The sequence below is a fragment of the Plecotus auritus genome (assembly GCF_963455305.1).
Source record: "Plecotus auritus genome assembly, chromosome: 10".
NCBI classification, from domain to species: domain Eukaryota; kingdom Metazoa; phylum Chordata; class Mammalia; order Chiroptera; family Vespertilionidae; genus Plecotus; species Plecotus auritus.
In genome coordinates this window covers 2,540,415-2,558,901 of record NC_137785.1, presented here as the reverse complement: position 1 = coordinate 2,558,901, position 18,487 = coordinate 2,540,415, and the positions used below count along the sequence as shown (strand labels likewise).

The window sequence follows — 18,487 nt, the reverse complement described above, 5'->3', positions numbered from 1 at the left end:
TTTATATTAGTTCACACAAACACTCCATCCATGCTTTTGTTCCGGCCCTCCGGTCCAGTTTAAGAACCCATTGTGGCCCTCGAGTCAAAAAGTTTGCCCACCCCTGCGTCTAGACTGACATCCGTACACCGAGGTCGAGGTGAAACATCTCACTGGCCCTGACCAGTGTGTCCCCGTGGTTAGAGCATCGGCCCAAACATAGTAAGGGTCGTGGGTTCAATTCCCAGTCAAGGGCATGTACCTGGATTGCAGGTTTGATCCCAGGCCCCAGTTGGGGCACCTGTGGAAGGCAACAAATCAATGTGTCTCTCTCACATCGATGTTTCTCTTTCTCTCTCTCTCTCTCCCCCTCTCTCCCTCCCTTCCACTCTACCTAAAAGCAATGGAAAAATATTCTCCAGTGAGGATAAACAACAACAACAACAAAATAGCCTGCTATATGTGGTCAAACATTTAATTAACTCATCCCTAATGCCTTGGCAGGGCCAGACCAAAGGATCGAGGGTTCCATTCCTGGTCTAAGGACATGTACCATGGATTGCAGGATAGATCCCAGCCTGGTGGGGGCGCATGGCTGGGGCAACCAATTGCTGTGTCTCTCACCTCTCTCTCTCTCTCTCTCTCTCTCTCTCTCTCTCTCTCTCTCTCCTCTCTCTCTCCCCCTCCCTCCCTGCCTCCCTCCCTCTTTCCTTCTCCCTCCATCCCTCCCCTCTACTCTCTAAAAAGCAATGGAAAAAATACTCCCCTGGAGTGAAGAATTTAAAAAAACACACACCAGCCCTGACCGGTTTGGCTCAGTGGATAGAGTGTCGGCCTGCAGACTGAAAGGTCCCAGGTTCGATTCCGGTCAAGGGCATGTACCTTGGTTGCGGGCACATCCCCAGTAGGAGGTGTGCAGGAGGCAGCTGATCGATGTTTCTCTCTCATGGATTTTTCTAACTCTCTATCCCTCTTCCTTCCTCTCTAAAAAATCAATAAAAATATATTTTAAAATAAATAAAACACACACCAAACACAATCATAAAGAATGTATGCACCCCTATGTTCATAGCAGCACAATTAAGACCTGGGCACAGCCCAAGTGCCCATCAGCAGACGAGTGGATTAAAACAGCTGCAGTACATTTACACCAGGGAATACTATGCAGCAGTAAAAAAGAAGGATCTCGCCCTCTGAGACAGTAGAGGGCCCTGGAAAGTATCGTGCTAAGTCAGTGGTCGGCAAACTCATTAGTCAACAGAGCCGAATATCCACAGCACAACGATTGAAATTTCTTTGGAGAGCCAAATTTTTTAAACTTCTTCTAACGCCACTTCTTCAACATAGACTCGCCCAGGCCGTGGTATTTTGTGGAAGAGCCACACTCCAGGGGCCAAAGAGCCGCATGTGGCTCGCGAGCCGCAGTTTGCCGACCGCGGTGCTAAGTGAAATAAGCCAGTCAGAGAAAGACAAGTATCACATGATCTCACACATGTGGCACCTGAAGAACAAAATAAACCGTTGAACAAAATAGATCCAGAGACATAGACGCATGGAACAGACGGCAGAATCTCAGAGGGCAGGCTGGGGTGGGTGGGAAGAGATCAACCAAAGACCTTGTATGCATAGATGCATAACCCATGGACACAGACAACAGGGTGGTGAAGGCCGAGGGTGGGGGTGGGGGCGGGGGCAGGCTGGAAGGGGCCAGTGGGATAAGGGGGACGGACATATGTAATCTCTTCAACAACAAAGATTAAAAAATAAAATAAAGCCCAGCCGGGTGTAGCTCAGCGGTTGAGCGTCGACCCAGGAACCAAGAGGTCACCGGTTCGATTCCCGGTCAGGGCATATGCCCAGGTTGTGGGCTCCATCCCCAGTGGGGGACGTGCAGGAGGCAGCCAATCAATGACTCTCTCTCATCACTGATGTTTCTCTCTCTCTCTCCCCCTCTCCCTTCCTCTCTGAAATCAATAAAGGACCACCTGCTCCAGCAGCCCTGCAGCCCTGCAGGTGGTTTGCAGAGAAAAACTACATTACCCAGAATACTGCGCACCAGGGCAGGGGCGTTTCTGCTGGTGGAGGCGGGACTTCCGGTCCCTCAGTGCCCTGCGTCATTTGCGCGCGACTGTTCCGTCCACGCCAGCTGCCAGCTGTGGCGAAGCGGTGGCCGTCTGTGGCCGCTACCGGGGCGGCTCCCGGGAAATGAGCAGGAAGGAGGCCAAGACGCGTCCTTGGAGCGCGGAGTGCGACCGTCGGCCCAGGTCGCCCCGAGGGCAGGGAGAAGGGGACGGCCGCCTGGGCCCGCGGGCCCCGCCTCGGCCGCCGCCGCCTGTCCGGGCCCCGCTCTTCCCACGGGGTCCCGCGATGGCGGCGCCGGTGGACCCGGCGCAGGTGGACCCGGCTCAGGTGAGCTCACGGCGGTGCGGGCGGTGCAGCTTCGCCGCCGGTTCGGAGAGGGCTCCCGGGAGCGGCGGCGGCGGCGGCCCCGTTAGCCGTGGGGTCCCGCTTTGTCCTTGTGGTGGATTTAAAGGGGAGCTGGCTTGTCCCCTTCTCTCCGTTCTCTCCGGCCTCCCGGACGCGAGAGGCCGGATACCCGAAGGGGCGCCCACAGGGAAACGGAGCTGTGACCCCGCCCCCCCGCAGCCTGCAGCCGCCCCCCCCCCCCCCCCCCCCCCCGGGAAGCCGCCCCTCACAGCCCGTCTGTCGTGACAGGCCGGGGGCTCACCAGTAACGCGGTCCCTGTCGGCCCCACGTGGCCAGGCCTTGATGAATAACCACCCCTTTTCCTAATTTTTTAAAAATGTTTTTTATTGATTTTTTACAGAGAGGAAGGGAGAGGGATAGAGAGTTAGAAACATCGATCAGCTGCCTCCTGCACACTCCCCACGGGGTATGTGCCTGCAACCAAGGTACATGCCCCTGACCGGAATCGAACCCGGGACCCTTCAGTCCGCAGGCCGATGCTCTATCCACTGAGCCACACCGGTTTCGGCGCCTTTTCCTAATTTTTAAGAATGGTTTTATTGACTTGGGAGAGGGAGAGGGAGCGGGAGAGAGCGTGAGTGAGAAACATCCATGATGAGAGAATCATGGATCCGGCTGGGATCAGCCTGTGGTCCCGGCATGTGCCCTGATGCGGAAGCGGACCCTGACCTCCTGGTTCATAGGTGGATGGTCAGCAGCTGAGCCAGGCCCCGGGGGGACCCTTTTTCACATTTTTTACCCACTTCCGACTGAACCAACTAGAGAAAGCAGCACAGGCCATTGCACCCTAACCAGTTATACAGAATGCTATGGAGTTGCATGTCAGAGAGTTTATATATATATATATATATATATATATATATATATACACACACACTAGAGGCCCCGTGCACAAATCCGTGCACTGGTGGGGTCCGCCCTGCTGGGCCAGCCACGGGGAAGAGGACGCCAGAGGTTGACTGACCAGCCCCCAACTCCCAATTGGGGTGGTTGGGGCCAATCCGGGACAGGGCTGGCCCAAGGGAGGGGTGGAGGGTGGTTGGCTGGTTGGCTGGCCTACCCCTGATCAGGGTGGGGTTGGGGTGGGGTGGGGCTGATGTGAGGGCAGGGCAGGCTGGGGGGAGGGGCCATGGGCAGTTGTTGGGCCAGCCCCACCCCCTGGTGGAACTCCTGGTGGAGGGAACAATTTGCATATTAGCCTTTTATTAGATAGGATATTTAAAATTTGTATTGATTGATTTTTTTTTTAATATATTTTATTGATTTTTTACAGAGAGGAAGGGAGAGGGATAGAGAGTTAGAAACATCGATCAGCTGCCTCCTGCACACCCCCTACCGGGGATGTGCCCGCAACCAAGGTACATGCCCTTGACCGGAATCGAACCTGGGACCCTTGAGTCCTCAGGCCAATGCTCTATCCACTGAGCCAAACCGGTTAGGGCTGATTTTTTTTTTTAAGAGAGGAAGGGAGAGGGAGAGCAAGATGGAAAAAAAACAACAACCCAGAACCGATTTGTTGTTTCACTCATTCCTGCATTCAACGGTTGACGCTTACATGTGCCCCGCCCGAGAGAGAACCTGCAGCCTTGGTGTATCCGGAGGATGCTCTAACCAATGAGCTACCCGGCCAGGGCGGAGAGTTTCTGTTATTCCAACATGTGTCATCTGGTAGTAAATGTGGAGACCCTAGTTGGTTTTTCTACTCTTGCCTACCTGCCCAGAATTTGCACGTGACGTGAGTTTATCCCGCACCAGAAATGAGTAAAATTGCAGGGCTCCCAAATATGGACGAATTCATTTATTAGGAATTGCCGAGTGCTTTAATTGAAATATCAAGCCAAGAAAAATTCATGGAGCCCAGCTGGGTGCGGCTAGCGGTTGAGTGTCGACCCGGGACCCAAGAGGTCACCAGTTCAATTCCCAGTCCGGGCATATGCCTGGGTTGCAGGCTCGATCCCCAGTAGGGGGCGTGCAGGAGGCAGCCGATCAATGATTCTTCTCTCTCTCTCCCTTCCTCTCTGAAATCATTAAAAATATTTTTTAAAAAAAGGAAACTCGGAGAGATGAAGCTACAAAGCAGAGAGGTGAGCACTGAAGGTGCAGGTGAAAAACCATGAACCAGTGCCTGGGAGCATTTACTTATTTATTTATTTATTTTTTATATATATTTTATTGATATTTTATAGAGAGGAAGAGAGAGGGATAGAGAGTTAGAAACATCGATGAGAGAGAAACATTGATCAGCTGCCTCCCGCACACCCCCCACTGGGGATGTGCCCGCAACCAAGGTACATGCCCTTGACTGGAATCGAACCTGGGACCTTTCAGTCCGCAGGCCGACGCTCTATCCACTGAGCCAAACCAGTCAGGGCATATTTTTAATCTTTATTGTTGAGAGTATTACAGATGTACCCCCCTCCACCCGTTCCCAGGCCTTCACCACCCTGTGGTCTGTGACCATAGGTAATGGGTATATGCATATAAGATCTTTGGTTAATCTCCCCCCCCCCGCGCCCCTTCCCTCTGAGATTCGTCAGTCTGTTCCATGTTTCCATGCCTCCCATTCTATTTTATTCATCACTTTATTTTGTTCATTATTCCTTGTTCATTTATTTTGATTTTTAGATTTTAATTGTTGGTAGATATGTATGTACTGTGTCATTTTATCGTTCACATTTTTTTTTTACCTTTATTTTTCTTCTTCTTCTCCCTCTTCTGAAAGCATCGGTCGCCAACCTTTCGGACCTCACGGACCACCGGTGGTCTATGGACCACCGGTTGGCGACCGCTGTCTTAAAGAATACCCTTCAGCATTTCATATAATCCTGGTTTGGTGGTGATGAACTGCTTTAGCTTTTTCTTATCTATGAAGCTCTTTATCTGATCCTCAATTCTAAATGAGAGCTTTGCTGGGTGGAGTAATCTTGGTTGTAGGTCCTTGCTATACATCACTTTGAATATTTCTTGTCACTCCCTTCTGGCCTGCATAGTTTCTGTTGAGAAATCAGCTGACAATCGTATAGATATTCCTGTGTAGGTAACTAATGGCTTTTCTCTTGCTGCTTTTAAGATTCTCTCTTTGTCTTTTGCCCTTGGCATTTTAATTATGATGTGTCTTGGTGTGGTCCTCTTTGGGTTCCTCTTGTTTGGGACTCTCTGTGCTTCCTGGACTTGTAAGTCTATTTCTTTCACCAGATGGGGAAGTTTTCTGTCATTATTTCTTCCAATAGGTTTTCAGTATCTTGCTCTCTCTCTTCTCCTTCTGGCACCCCTGTAATTCGAACGTTGGTACACTGTAATTATCCCAGAGGTTCCTTACCGTATCTTTATATTTTTTGGATTTTTTTTCTTTTTGCTCTTCTGATTGAGTGTTTTTTGCTTCCTCATATTCCATATCATTCACTTGATTCTTAGAATCCTTTACTGTTGAATCCCTGTAAATTATTCTTTATTTCACTTAGTATATACATAATCCTGACTAGTCCTTTTTCGTGTCTTTGAAATTCTCACCAAGATCCTTGAAAGTTGCCAAAACCGGTTTGGCTCAGTGGATAGAGCGTCGGCCTGCGGACTGAAGGGTCCCAGGTTTGATTCCGGTCGGGGGCACGTAACTTGGTTGCGGGCACATCCCCAGTGGGAGGTGTGCAGGAGGCAGCTGATCGATGTTTCTAACTCTCTGTCCCTCTTCCTTCTTCTCTATAAAAAATCAATAAAATATATTTAAAAAAAAAAAAAAGATCCTTGAAAGTCTCATTAAGTCCCTTGAAGCTCTCCATAAGATCTTTGAGCAACCTTATAACCATTGTTGTGAACTCTGTATCTAGTAGTTTGCTTGCTTCCATTTCTTTTAGTTCTTTCCCTGGAGATTTCTTCTGTTCTTTCATTTGTGACATGTTTCTTTGTCTCCACATTTTGGCTGCTTCCCTGTGTTTGATTCTATATATTAGGTCTCCTGGAATTGGTAGTGTGACCTTGTGTAGTAGGTGTCCTGTAGGGCCCAGTGGCTTAGCCTGCCCAGTCACCTGACCTGGGCACTCTGGGTGTGCCCCTCTGCGGGCTGTGTGCACAGTCTTGTTTAGCTGAGGCTTAATTGCTTTTAGCATCACTGGGAGGAATTGACCTCCAGGCCAATCGGCTGTGAGAACCAGCTGTGATTGCAGTGGAAGAGCTGTTGTGCAGGAGACACCCCTGTGGAGCAGGACATGCTTCAGTGGGGCTTTGGTGCCCCCTGAGCCTGCCCCTTGAGTGTGTCACTTGTGGAAGCGTAGCGTTGAAATCTGGTGTGGTCTGAAGCTGTCCGCCAGGTGCACTGGCTCTGGGGCCTCCCAGTGCAGAGTCAGCCACGACCCGGAGCCACCTGGCAGGAGCTATAGAGAGATCTGCAGATGGCTGCGATTCGTATTGGGCTTGGAAGTGCCCAGGTGAGGCCCTGCTGTGCAGCAAGGCAGGGGGTGCCAGTGCCGGGTCTTGGGCGGCTTATCGATAGGTTTGGGGCTCCCTGACGCCAGCTGCTGCTTGTTGGAGAGCGTTTCGGACAGTCTGAAGGCCTGGGAGCATTTAAATGGCAGGTCTGCAGTGGTGGGGCTGTGCCTCTGAGAGCTGGATCGCCCGTGTTTAATGGGTCGGCCTGGTCACCACAGGGCTGCCGGGAGCCACTGGGAAAAGGATGACTCGAGAGCAGGGGCTTGCCACGTGGTTCTGGGATCGTTGATTTTTACCCCTTTGTGAGTTGTCCCGGCTGTGGACAACCAGGCACCTGACTGCCGGCGTTTGTCCTCGTATTCCCGTGTTTCTGGACAGTGGTTTTTATTGGCCAAGGTGTGTACTCACTATGGGTTAAAAGGAGCTGGGGACTTTCAGTCACTCTAAGACATGATGTCACTAATGTCAAAGAATACTGAATGTCATCTGTAATTGGGGGCTGGGGGGAGACATGATGGGAAGCCCCCAGCATGGGGCAGGCACCTGACAGGACCAGGGAGGCTCAGGTCCATCTGTTATGACCATTACGGATATTTTTTATTTTCGTATTTCCTCATTTTTCTGACTTGCCTAAAGCCCTCACTGCCTACACCACCTACATGACGTTCCGTTGTCTCGTGTCCGTTCACATCGGCTCCTGTCCAGAAGGCTTCTCCTGTGCGGCTGTGTTGCACCCACAGCATTGTCTGTCTCCCATGTGCGAGGACAGAGCTCGGCCCCCAGCAGGCGCATGGTGCTCTGGGCCTCGACATCTGCCCCTCGACCACGACGCAGAGACGGTCGCTGATCCCATCAGCAGCCCCAAGGCCATCGCTGCTGCCTCTGTCTTACTTTCCAGGTGTCTGTGACCTTCGAGGACGTGGCCGTGACCTTCACCCAGGAGGAGTGGGGGCAGCTGGACGTGGCCCAGAGGACCCTGTACCAGGAGGTGATGCTGGAAAACTGCAGGCTCCTGGCGTCTCTGGGTGAGTGCTCCCCCTCAGGGGGGGACCTGCCACTTCCGCACCCCACGTCTGCCTCCGGCCTGGCTGGTCACGAAGGTCTCGGGAGCCCTGGCTGGTGTGGCTCATCTGGCCGGGTGTTAGCCCATGCACCGAAAGGTTGCTGGTTCGATTCCCAGTCAGGGCACAGGCCGGGGTTGTGGGCTCCATCCCGCATGGAGGGCTTGCAGGAGGCCGCCCGTCAAAGGTTACGCTCTCACAGCGATGTTTCTTTCTCTCCCTCTCCCTTCCTCTCTCTCTAAAAATAAACTGTTCTTTCTCCCCCCCCCCCGCCACCTCCATCTACCTGAACCCACTTCCCCTCTGGCTGTCCCCATTGCTGTCCGCCCGTCGCACTATGTCTCTGTGTTAGATGTGTGGTTCTTGCTTATTCCCTTCACCCTCTTTCATCCAGGTCCCCAGTATCGGTGGCCACTTGGATCATCACAGCTGGGGTGTGGGTGGCAGTGGCAGTGGCACCTAGTGGCAGAGCCCGGGGGTGCTGTTACACCCTGCAGTGGACAAGACCAGCCCCGGACCGCGGGCCCCACATGGGGTGTTTGCTGTTTCTTCCTTCGTGGAGTGTTTGGGAGACAGGTGTCTAGTGCCAGAATCTTGTTGAATCCAACTCTGCTCCTGGAAAGCTGTGTGGCCTTGGGCAGGCTACGGAACCTCTCTGTGCCGTGGTGCGCTTATTGGGCAAAGGGGTTCATGTGGTACCCACTTCTCAGGAGGGCGGCAGGGTGCGTGGGTGACTTAGGGACAAGGCTCAGAACAGTGCCTGCTGTGGCCAGGTTGGTATTGAGGACCCCCCGCTGCTCTCCTGTTGCTGTGACTCTCAGGACCTCGCCACCCTCGTGTCTGGACTCAGCCTCTGGAGCGGGGGTGGTGAAACAGCCAGGACGGCAGACAGGGCTAGGCCGGGCTTTCCCCGCCGGCTCCGCCGCCCAGCCCTTCAGTCCTCTTTGGAGCATCATGTTGTCTGCTTGAGCCTCGGTCTCCTCGTCTGTAACATGGGGCTGATCACAGTGTGTACTTGCTGGTGATGCTGTAAGGAAACCCTGAGGCAGAATCTTCATTTTGTCTGTGGATCTAAAAAAAAAAGACCTAGATCCTGGCCAGGTAGCTCAGTTGGTTAGAGTGTTGTCTGATACGCCAAGGTTGCGGGTTTGATCCTGGGCAGGGCACATACGAGAATCAGCCAGTGAATGCATACGTAAGTGGAACAACAATTCAGTGTTCTCTCTCTCTCTGTTTCTGCCTCTGTCTCCCCGTCCCCCCACCCCCTTTCTCTCTAAAATCAATACATGTTTAAAAGTGGGGAAAAAAGACAGATCAATGAAGACACATACCTTGTTTTGACTGAAAGGAGTCAATATTTTGGATATGTCCGTTGTTTACATTACTCCATAAATTCATTTTGATTTCGAAATGAAATAATGCTTTTTTTTTTTTAATATATTTTATTGATTTTTTATAGAGGAAGGGAGAGAGGAAGGGAGAGGGATAGAGAGCTAGAAACATCGATGAGAGAGAAACATCAATCAGCTGCCTCCTGCACACCTCCTACTGGGGATGTGCCCGCAACCACGGTACATGCCCTTGACCGGAATCGAACCTGGGACCCTTCAGTCCGCAGGCCGACGCTCTATCCACTGAGCCAAACCGGTTTCGGCTGAAATAATGCTTTTAAGCTGCTTGTCACCGTCCTTGGAGTGTGATCACACTCTACATTAGCTTTTGACTTAGCGGTAGGAATAAACACTCCCTGTCAGCGTGGCCTGTCTTTGGTTTCGGGTCATAAGGTCAGCACTTTTTGTGGGATGGAAGGAAGCAGCTTCCTGCTGAGGCCTAGTCCCGGGCTGGATTGAGAGGTTTTATTTCCTGTCACAGATACCCTTATGTCTTCAATGGTGTAAAAAAAAAAAATTGTTTTTTTAAGTCCTCATGTCCTCTTTCCTTCTCCACGAACAGGGTGCCCTGTGCCCAGACCTGAGCTGATCTGCCAGCTGGAGCAGGGGCAGGAGCTGTGGGTGGTGAAGACAGATCTCTCCCGAGGCACCTGTCCAGGTAGGAGCCGACCCTGCGCCCGGAGACCTTCAGGAGACCACTGGCCGTGGGTCTCTGGGGAAGCTTCTTGCTGTGGCCTGTCTGGTGGTTTGGAATCCTTGGAGCCCTCTTCCCCAAAGATTTTTTTATTGATTTTTTTTATTTTTATTTTTTTATTTATTTATTTTTTTAAATATATTTTATTGATTTTTTACAGAGAGGAAGGGAGAGGGATAGAGAGTTAGAAACATGGATGAGAGAGAAACATCGATCAGCTGCCTCCTGCACACCCCCTACTGGGGATGTGCCCGCAACCAAGGTACATGCCCTTGACCGGAATCGAACCTGGGACCCTTGAGTCTGCAGGCCGACGCTCTATCCACTGAGCCAAACCGGTTTCGGCTATTGATTTTTTTTAGAGAGAGGGGAACATCAATGTGAGATGCGAGAGCAGAATAACTGCATGCTCCCTCCCGGGGAAAAAGCCTGCAACCCAGGCATGTGCTCCGAAGGGAATCAAACCAGCAACCTTTCAGTGCATGGCATGGCGCCCAGCCCACTGAGCCACACTAGTCAGGGCAAGCCATGGAGCCCTCTGACCTCATGGAGGACAGAGGTGTGTGAGCTCAGATCGTGCTGGGGCTCACAGTCTGGCTTGCTGATTGCCAGCTCTGTGGCTGTAGTGAGTTGCACCATCTTCTGTGTCCTTACATAAGTTAAAAGTAGCTTCGGGATCAGACAGGCTCCAGAATCTCGGCTCCGCACACGGCGGCTCTTTTTCTCGCTCGGCGGGGCCCATGGGGTCAGCAGGGAGCTGACCACGCCGTTACGGGAGGACCCGTGTCGGTCCTGTCGTCAGTGTGTGCCTGTCAGGTTGTGCTGACATCCTCGAGCCGGCAGAGGGGACGGGAGAGAGGAGGGAGGACATCACCCCCTCCCACCAACACCAGTTCCCCTACATCCCACCGACGAGAACTGGGCGTTTGGGCACCTGGGGGTGGGGCTGGGACGCGTGGCGAGGCTGTGTGTCCAGCCTCAGGCGCAGAGCGTTTGGTGAGTGTAGTCTGCGACAGTCGGTCCGTCCCAGGACGATGCTAGTAGAAGTGGTGTTTTTGTCATTGGGCTGTCTGGGGGTGTAGTCACGTAATGCATTAATGCATAAAACTGCTTAGCAAAGCGTCTGAGCCATAGCAAGTGGCTCAGGAAAAGCAAGCTGTTGGTAGTACTTATTGCATCAGTTGAGGTAATCGTGTTGCCTTTTTTTTTCTTTTTCATTTTGTTAATGTGTATTACACTGACCACTTTTCACGTGTCAAACCATCCTTGCATTACAGGAATAAACCCCGCTTGGTCATGGTGTATGTTCCACTACATATGCCACTGGATTTTAGCTTGCCCCTCTCTAGCTGAGGATTTTTGCATCAGTTTTCATGAGAGATGTTGGTCTGCAGTCTAGTTTTTTGTTAGTGCTTTAGCTTTATTTTCATGCTGTTGCTAGTCTGAGAAGGAGTTCAGACGGGTTTGAGAAGGATTGGTCTTAGTTCTTTGGAAATGTTTGGTAGAGTTCGCCAGGAAAGTCACCAGGTCCAGGGTTTTACTTCGTTGGGAGATTTTTTGATTAGTAATCCAATCTCCTAATTATTACAGGTTTATTCAGATTTTCTATTTCTCCATGAATAGGTCTTGGTAGGTTCTATGTTTTTCGGAATTTGCCTGTCACATAGGTTATCCATTTTGTTGGTGTACAGTTGTTGGTAGTATTGTGTTTCAGAAATTCTTCTCTTGTTTATTTTAGGTTTCCTAGCTCTTTGTTGATATTTCCATTTTTTTTAGACATCATTTTCTTCATTTTCTCCATATCTTCCTTCAGTTCTTTGAACTTCTTTAAGATGGTTTCTTAAATATTTTATTCATTTAATTTATTATTGTTATTTTAAACCTAAAGCACTGGTATTTCCAGGTGATTTCCCATCCAATTACTAACCAGGCCCAACCCTGCTTAGCTTCTGAGATCAGACAAGATTGGGTACGTTCAGACAAGATGATTTTTTAAAAGTCTTTGTCTAGTAGGTCTACATCAAAGTGTTTTTCAGAGTTTTTGGAGGATTCCAAACATGCGTCTCCATGTCCTCGGGGACTCATTAAACTCCTAGTGTTGTTGATGATACATGCATGAAGTATTTTCAGCCTAGGGATTTCACCTGGCTTCAGGGTCCAGAGTTTTACAGACTTACTTCATAAGCACAGCTGGTTGACTAATGACCTACAAGACGTGGTCTCCTGCCCCCCTCTTTTCCACAAGCCCAGTTGTTATCATGTAGCTCAGTGTCCCAACCTCTAATCACATGGTTCGTCTTTCTGGCACGACTAGGCCTTGCCCTGAGTCATCTCTTCAGCATAAACGATATAGGGGCCCACGTGAGTACCTATTTGCATAAATATTCTCTCTGGAATTGATTGTTTCTTCTCATCACTCTGCCCTGTAACCCAGCTGCTTCCCTTTGTCTCCTATTTAAGGTGTCCATAGTCCAAGGACTAGGAAAGAAAAAAATTGCAGTCCTTGTATTCAGAGGTAAAACATAGCAGACACAGAAGCACTATTTTCACCTTTTTTTAAAGTACTAAAATGGTGGGGATTTTGTGTGTGTGTGTGTGTTTATGTGTGTGTGTGTGTGTTTATGTTGGCATTACTGACAGGCCCTGTTGTGTACTGGATTTCTTCCAGGTGAGAAGGGAAAAGCTAAGACCACAGAACCTGCTGCTTGTGAGCTTGCCCTGTCTGAGAGAGCCTCACTCCTGGAACAGCTAACACAGGGAGCTGAATCCCCAGAAGACTTCCAGGTGGACCAAACCACGGCTCAGAGTGGGCCATTGGAAGTGCAAGAAGGACCGTTGGAATCAGGGATAGACCTGCAGAAGGAGAAGCTTCCTAGGAAACCCCGCTCTGAACATGGCGGCTTGGGGACAGCTGAGGGTGTGTGTGCGAGGACTGTGCAGGAGCCAGCCCCTGCAGTGCGAGCTCTCCTCGAGCGTGACTCATGGGAAGAGGAGAGTATCTTTAAATGCAGTGAATGTGGGAAAGTGTTTAACAAGAAACGCCTCCTTGCTCGACACGAGAGGATTCACTCTGGAGTGAAGCCCTACGAATGCACAGAGTGTGGGAAAACCTTTAGTAAGAGCACTTACCTCCTTCAGCACCACATGGTCCACACAGGGGAGAAGCCCTATAAGTGCATGGAGTGTGGGAAGGCCTTCAACCGCAAGTCACACCTTACACAGCACCAGCGGATTCACAGTGGAGAGAAGCCCTATAAGTGCAACGAATGTGGAAAGGCCTTCACCCACCGCTCGACTTTCGTCCTCCATAACAGGAGTCACACGGGAGAGAAGCCCTTTGTGTGCAAAGAGTGTGGAAAAGCCTTCCGAGACAGGCCAGGATTCATTCGGCACTACATCATCCACAGCGGCGAGAACCCCTATGAGTGCTTCGAGTGTGGAAAGGTCTTCAAACACAGGTCATACCTCATGTGGCACCAGCAGACTCACACCGGGGAGAAGCCCTACGAGTGCAGTGAGTGTGGGAAAGCCTTCTGTGAGAGCGCAGCCCTCATTCACCACTACGTCATCCACACGGGGGAAAAGCCCTTTGAGTGCCTCGAGTGTGGGAAGGCCTTCAACCACAGGTCGTACCTCAAGAGGCACCAGCGGATCCACACCGGGGAGAAGCCGTACGTGTGCAGTGAGTGTGGCAAGGCCTTCACCCACTGCTCCACTTTCATCTTGCATAAGAGGGCCCACACTGGAGAAAAACCTTTTGAATGCAAGGAATGTGGCAAAGCCTTCAGCAATCGGGCCGACCTCATTCGGCACTTCAGCATCCACACTGGAGAGAAGCCCTATGAGTGCGGTGAGTGTGGGAAGGCCTTCAACCGCAGGTCAGGCCTCACGAGGCACCAGCGGGTTCACAGTGGAGAGAAGCCCTATGAGTGCATGGAGTGTGGGAAAACCTTCTGCTGGAGCACTAACCTCATCCGACACTCCATCATCCACACTGGGGAGAAGCCCTATGAGTGCAGTGAGTGTGGGAAGGCCTTCAGTCGTAGCTCATCCCTCACTCAGCATCAAAGGGTTCACACTGGGAGAAACCCAGTGGGTGTAACAGAAGTGGGAAGACCCTTCCCAAGCGGTCAGTCCTCCGTCAACCTCCAAGAACTCCTGTTGGGGAAAGACTTTCTGAATGTAAACACCGTGGAGAATGTTTTGCCAGAAGAACCACCGTACTCAGACTCGAATCATTCATACCAAAGAGAAACCCCACAGTTGTCTTCCCTGTGAAAAACCCGTTTCAAGGTGTCAGTGGTCTTCTCCTGAGTCGTATTGGAAAGTGACCCCGCCTGGAGCCTTATTCTCCATGAGGGAACTCATTCAGGAGAGAGACCTGATGGGTATGAGGCACTGGGGAAACTTTTAGCTCTATCTTTCTCCTTCGTTTACACTGCAGTGCTGTCTCAGGAATTGTTTCTTTAAAAAGAAGGGAGAGCCTTGGAAGAGAGAATGAACTACCCCCAGTTTCTTTCAGACTCCTGGCCACGCCTATGGCACTTTGTCATGGATTTTTTTTAAAAGATATATTTTATTGATATTTTACTGAGAGGAAGGGAGAGGGACAGAGAGTTAGAAACATCGATGAGAGAGAAACATGGATCAGCTGCCTCCTGCACACCCCCCACTGGGGATGTGCCTGCAACCAAGGTACATGCCCTTGACCGGAATCAAACATGGGACCCTTCATTCCGCAGGCCGACGCTCTATCCACTGAGCCACACCGGTTAGGGCTGCCATGGATTTCTCAGTTCGTTGGCAGGAGGAGAGTTTTGTTTGAGAGCGAAAGGACTAGGGTCTTTATGTGTCTTGTACATATATTCACTGCTGTCCAGTGTCCAGAAAGTAGACGTTGAAGGCAGGTCTGGAAACTTCCAATGAACATCTTTGTTCTAAAACATTGTCTGTATTCTTTAAGAAGAAAAAAAAAGCCGAAACCGGTTTGGCTCGGTGGATAGAGCGTCAGCCTGCGGACTGAAGGGTCCCGGGTTCGATTCCGGTCAAGGGCATGTACCTTGGTTGCGGGCACATCCCCAGTGGGAGGTGTGTAGGAGGCAGCTGATCGATGTTTCTCTCTCATCGATGTTTCTAGCTCTCTATCACTCTCCCTTCCTCTCTGTAAAAAATCAATAAAATATATTTAAAAAAAAAAAAAAAAAAAGAAGAAGAAGAAAAAAATCCTTACCCAAGGACATGTTCCCATTACTTTTAGAGAGGGGTGGGGGAGAGAAACACCAAGCACTTGCCTGCCAGACACACCCCAACCAGGGATCAACCTGCAACCTACGTGTGCCCTGACTGGGAATTGAACCCGCCGTCTTCTGGTGTATGGGACAGTGCTCAATCAACAGCCACGCCAGCAGGCCGCTGTCTCTACTCTTTTTTTTTTTTTTTAAAATATATTTTATTGATTTTTTACAGAGAGGAAGAGAGAGGGATAGAGAGTGAGAAACATCGATGAGAGAGAAACATCGATCAGCTGCCTCCTGCACACCCCCCACTGGGGATGTGCCCGCAACCAAGGCACACGCCCCTGACCGGAATTGAACCTGGGACCCTCCAGTCCGCAGGCCGACGCTCTATCCGCTGAGCCACACCGGTTAGGGCCACTGTCTCTACTCTTAAGGAGTTTAATTTTTATGAGAAATATGAAGGCTTGAACCATAAATACTTCTTTGTTTGAGGGGATTAGAATACTCAGATGGACAGTCACATTGCACCGGGTAACACTGGTTAAGGCTTTGATTTTTAAAAAACATCTTCACGGGCTTTTAAAGACCCAGTACTTGGACATTGTTTGGTCCTGTGCTGTTGGTTGACTTGATTGCTATCGTTGCACGGTGAATTTTTTAATTGGGTCAAGTGGTTCTTTTGCCCACATTTTTTTATTTGAACCTTATTTGTCACTCCTACTTTAATTTCCTCATAAAGTTTTAGATATACTTGATTTTTTTACCCCCCCACCCCCCAAATATCAAGTTTTGATAGAAATTGAGTTAAATTGGCAGGTGGATCAATTTGTTGAGAATAGGCATCTTCACTGTGTTGGGTCTTCCAGTTATTTAACATGGTATGTCTCTACCTTGAAGCATTGTTTATTTCCTTCCTGTTTTATAAAGGTCAGTAACAGGTCTTGTACACTTTTTATAAATCTTTGGCATTCTACAAATAGAATCATTTTTTGGATGTTATTTTGGCATCCTGCAAACTTCCTGAACTGTAACTGTTTATTGGATAGAACGCTTGGGATTTTTCTACATCGAAAAATAGATACAGTTTTTATTTTTTCTTCTCGTCTGTATTACCTCTTCTTTTTCCTGTCTTACCGCACTAGCTAGGATTTCCAATGTAATGCTAAATAATAGTAATAGTGAGAAAGATACTCTTGCCTGGTCCCTCGTATTAGAGGGAAAACACTCAGTTTTTTATCACTAAGTATGCTGTTAGTCTTAAGGTTTTCTTCATAGAGGTTTCTTAGCAAGTTCAGAAGGTGTTCCTAATTTGCTGAGGTTTTTTGTTATCTTGAGTGGGTGTTGAATTTTGTCAAATGCTTTTTCTCTCTTAGTTGATATAACCATGTTTGGTGTTTTGTTTTTTTTTCCTGTAGCCTGTTGGTATGAGGTTTTAAATATATATTTTTTAATTTTATATTTTTCCCCCATCACCATTTACCCTATACCCTCTTCCACTTCCACCCACCCCACCTCTGCCCCCCACCCCTCACTGCTGTTTTAAATATCAAACAGTTTCCTAACCTGGGAATAAGCCCCACTTGGTCATGGAGTCTAATTCTTTTTATGTATTATAGTATTCAGTATGCTAATATTTTTTTAAAATATATTTTATTGATATTTTACAGAGAGGAAGGGAGAGGGATAGAGAGCTAGAAACATTGATGCGAGAGAGACATCGATCAGCTGCCTCCTGCACACCCCCCACTGGGGATGTGCCCGCAACCAATGCATATGCCCTTGACCGGAACCGAACCCGGGACCCCCCAGTCAGCAGGCCGACACTCTATCCACTGAGCCAAACCGGTTTCGGCAGTATGCTAATATTTTAACGGAGGAAGGTTTCCTCTGTTTTCGTAAAAGATAACAATATTTAGGTCCTTTTTCTCATTTCCATTCTTGGGTTTTGCGTGTTTGGCTTTCTGTACTGTCAGTGTCTGGTTTTGATGTGTAGGTGGTGCTGGCCTCCCAGCCTGTGCTGAGAGCGGCTCCTGTTCACAGAGGACTGTGTGTAGAACGCTTCTATTCGTTCTTCTAATGTTTGGCAGCCTTCTCCAGAGAATCGTTTAGTCCTGGGGCTTATTCTTCTGGATGCTTTTTAATTTGGTATTTATTTTATTTAAGACGGATAGAACTATCTAGAGTATATTTCATATTGGATGAATGTTCATTGTCCTTTTCTAGGGATAATTCTACTTCATTAAATTTCTTATTTGCTTCAAGTATTGCTTTATTATTCTTTTGGCAGTAGAATTTGTTTGTTACCCTGTTTTATTCCTGATATTGAAATGTTTCAACTCTTTTTATTTTGTCAATCTTCTTAGTATTTATCAATTTTTTTTATCATTTCAAAGAACCAGCACTTTATATCAGTTTTTGCTTGTTACCTTTCTGTTCCTAATTTCACAGATTTTCTGATCTTCAGTATATTCTTTTTTCTACTTGCTTTTGTTGTGTTTTCCTCTAATTTCTTGAGGTGGATGCTTAGATTATTAACTTGAGATAATTTTTCTATTGTAAGCATTAAGTTCTATCATTTTCCCCAATGCACTGTTTTAGCTTCATCTCACAAGTTTTAATACGTTTTAATTACATTTCATTCAGATCTAAATATTTCTTCATTCAAGACTTCTCTAAACCATGGATTATTTACAAAGTATGTTGTTGACTTTTTAAGTGTGTTACATATTTCATGCTCTTTTTCTAAAATACTTTTTTATTGATTTTGAGAGCGAGAGAAAGGGAGAGGGATAGAGAGATAGAAACATCGATGAGAGACATTATCAAGTAGCTGTCTCCTGCATGCCCCCTACTAGGGATCGAGCCCTCAACCCAGGCATGCTCCCTGATGGGGAATCGAACTGGCGACCTCTTGGTTCATGGGTTGACACTCAACCACTGAGCCACACCAGCCGGCCTCACACTCCCTTTTTGTTGATTTCCAGTTCATTGTGTGTCTGATCTGGCTGTTTAAATTTGCTGTGGTTCTTTTCTTTTATCGTCCATCCTATAGTCAGTCTTGATGAGTCTTCTGTACGGCTGCTTGAAGAAAATGTGATTTCTACTGTTGGCTGAAGTTTCTTTAAATGTCCACACAGTCCTGTTGGTTGATGATGTTACTCAGATCTTCTAGATCCGTGCTCACGTTCTGCGTAGTATAGCATTTCAGTCGTTGAA

The 18,487-nt window shown here is 48.8% G+C and overlaps 1 protein-coding gene across 1 annotated transcript; it reads left to right on the top strand.

Annotated features, from left to right (window-relative positions):
• Window positions 1-2,317: 2,317 nt before the first annotated feature.
• Window positions 2,318-14,972, top strand: LOC308234860 (uncharacterized protein). Its single transcript, XM_080643275.1, has 4 exons — window positions 2,318-2,388; window positions 7,787-7,913; window positions 9,903-9,998; window positions 12,703-14,972. The coding sequence occupies exons 1-4, from the start codon at window positions 2,347-2,349 to the stop codon at window positions 14,310-14,312; spliced, it is 1,875 nt and encodes a 624-aa protein (XP_080499401.1). The 5' UTR covers window positions 2,318-2,346; the 3' UTR covers window positions 14,313-14,972.
• Window positions 14,973-18,487: the final 3,515 nt, after the last annotated feature.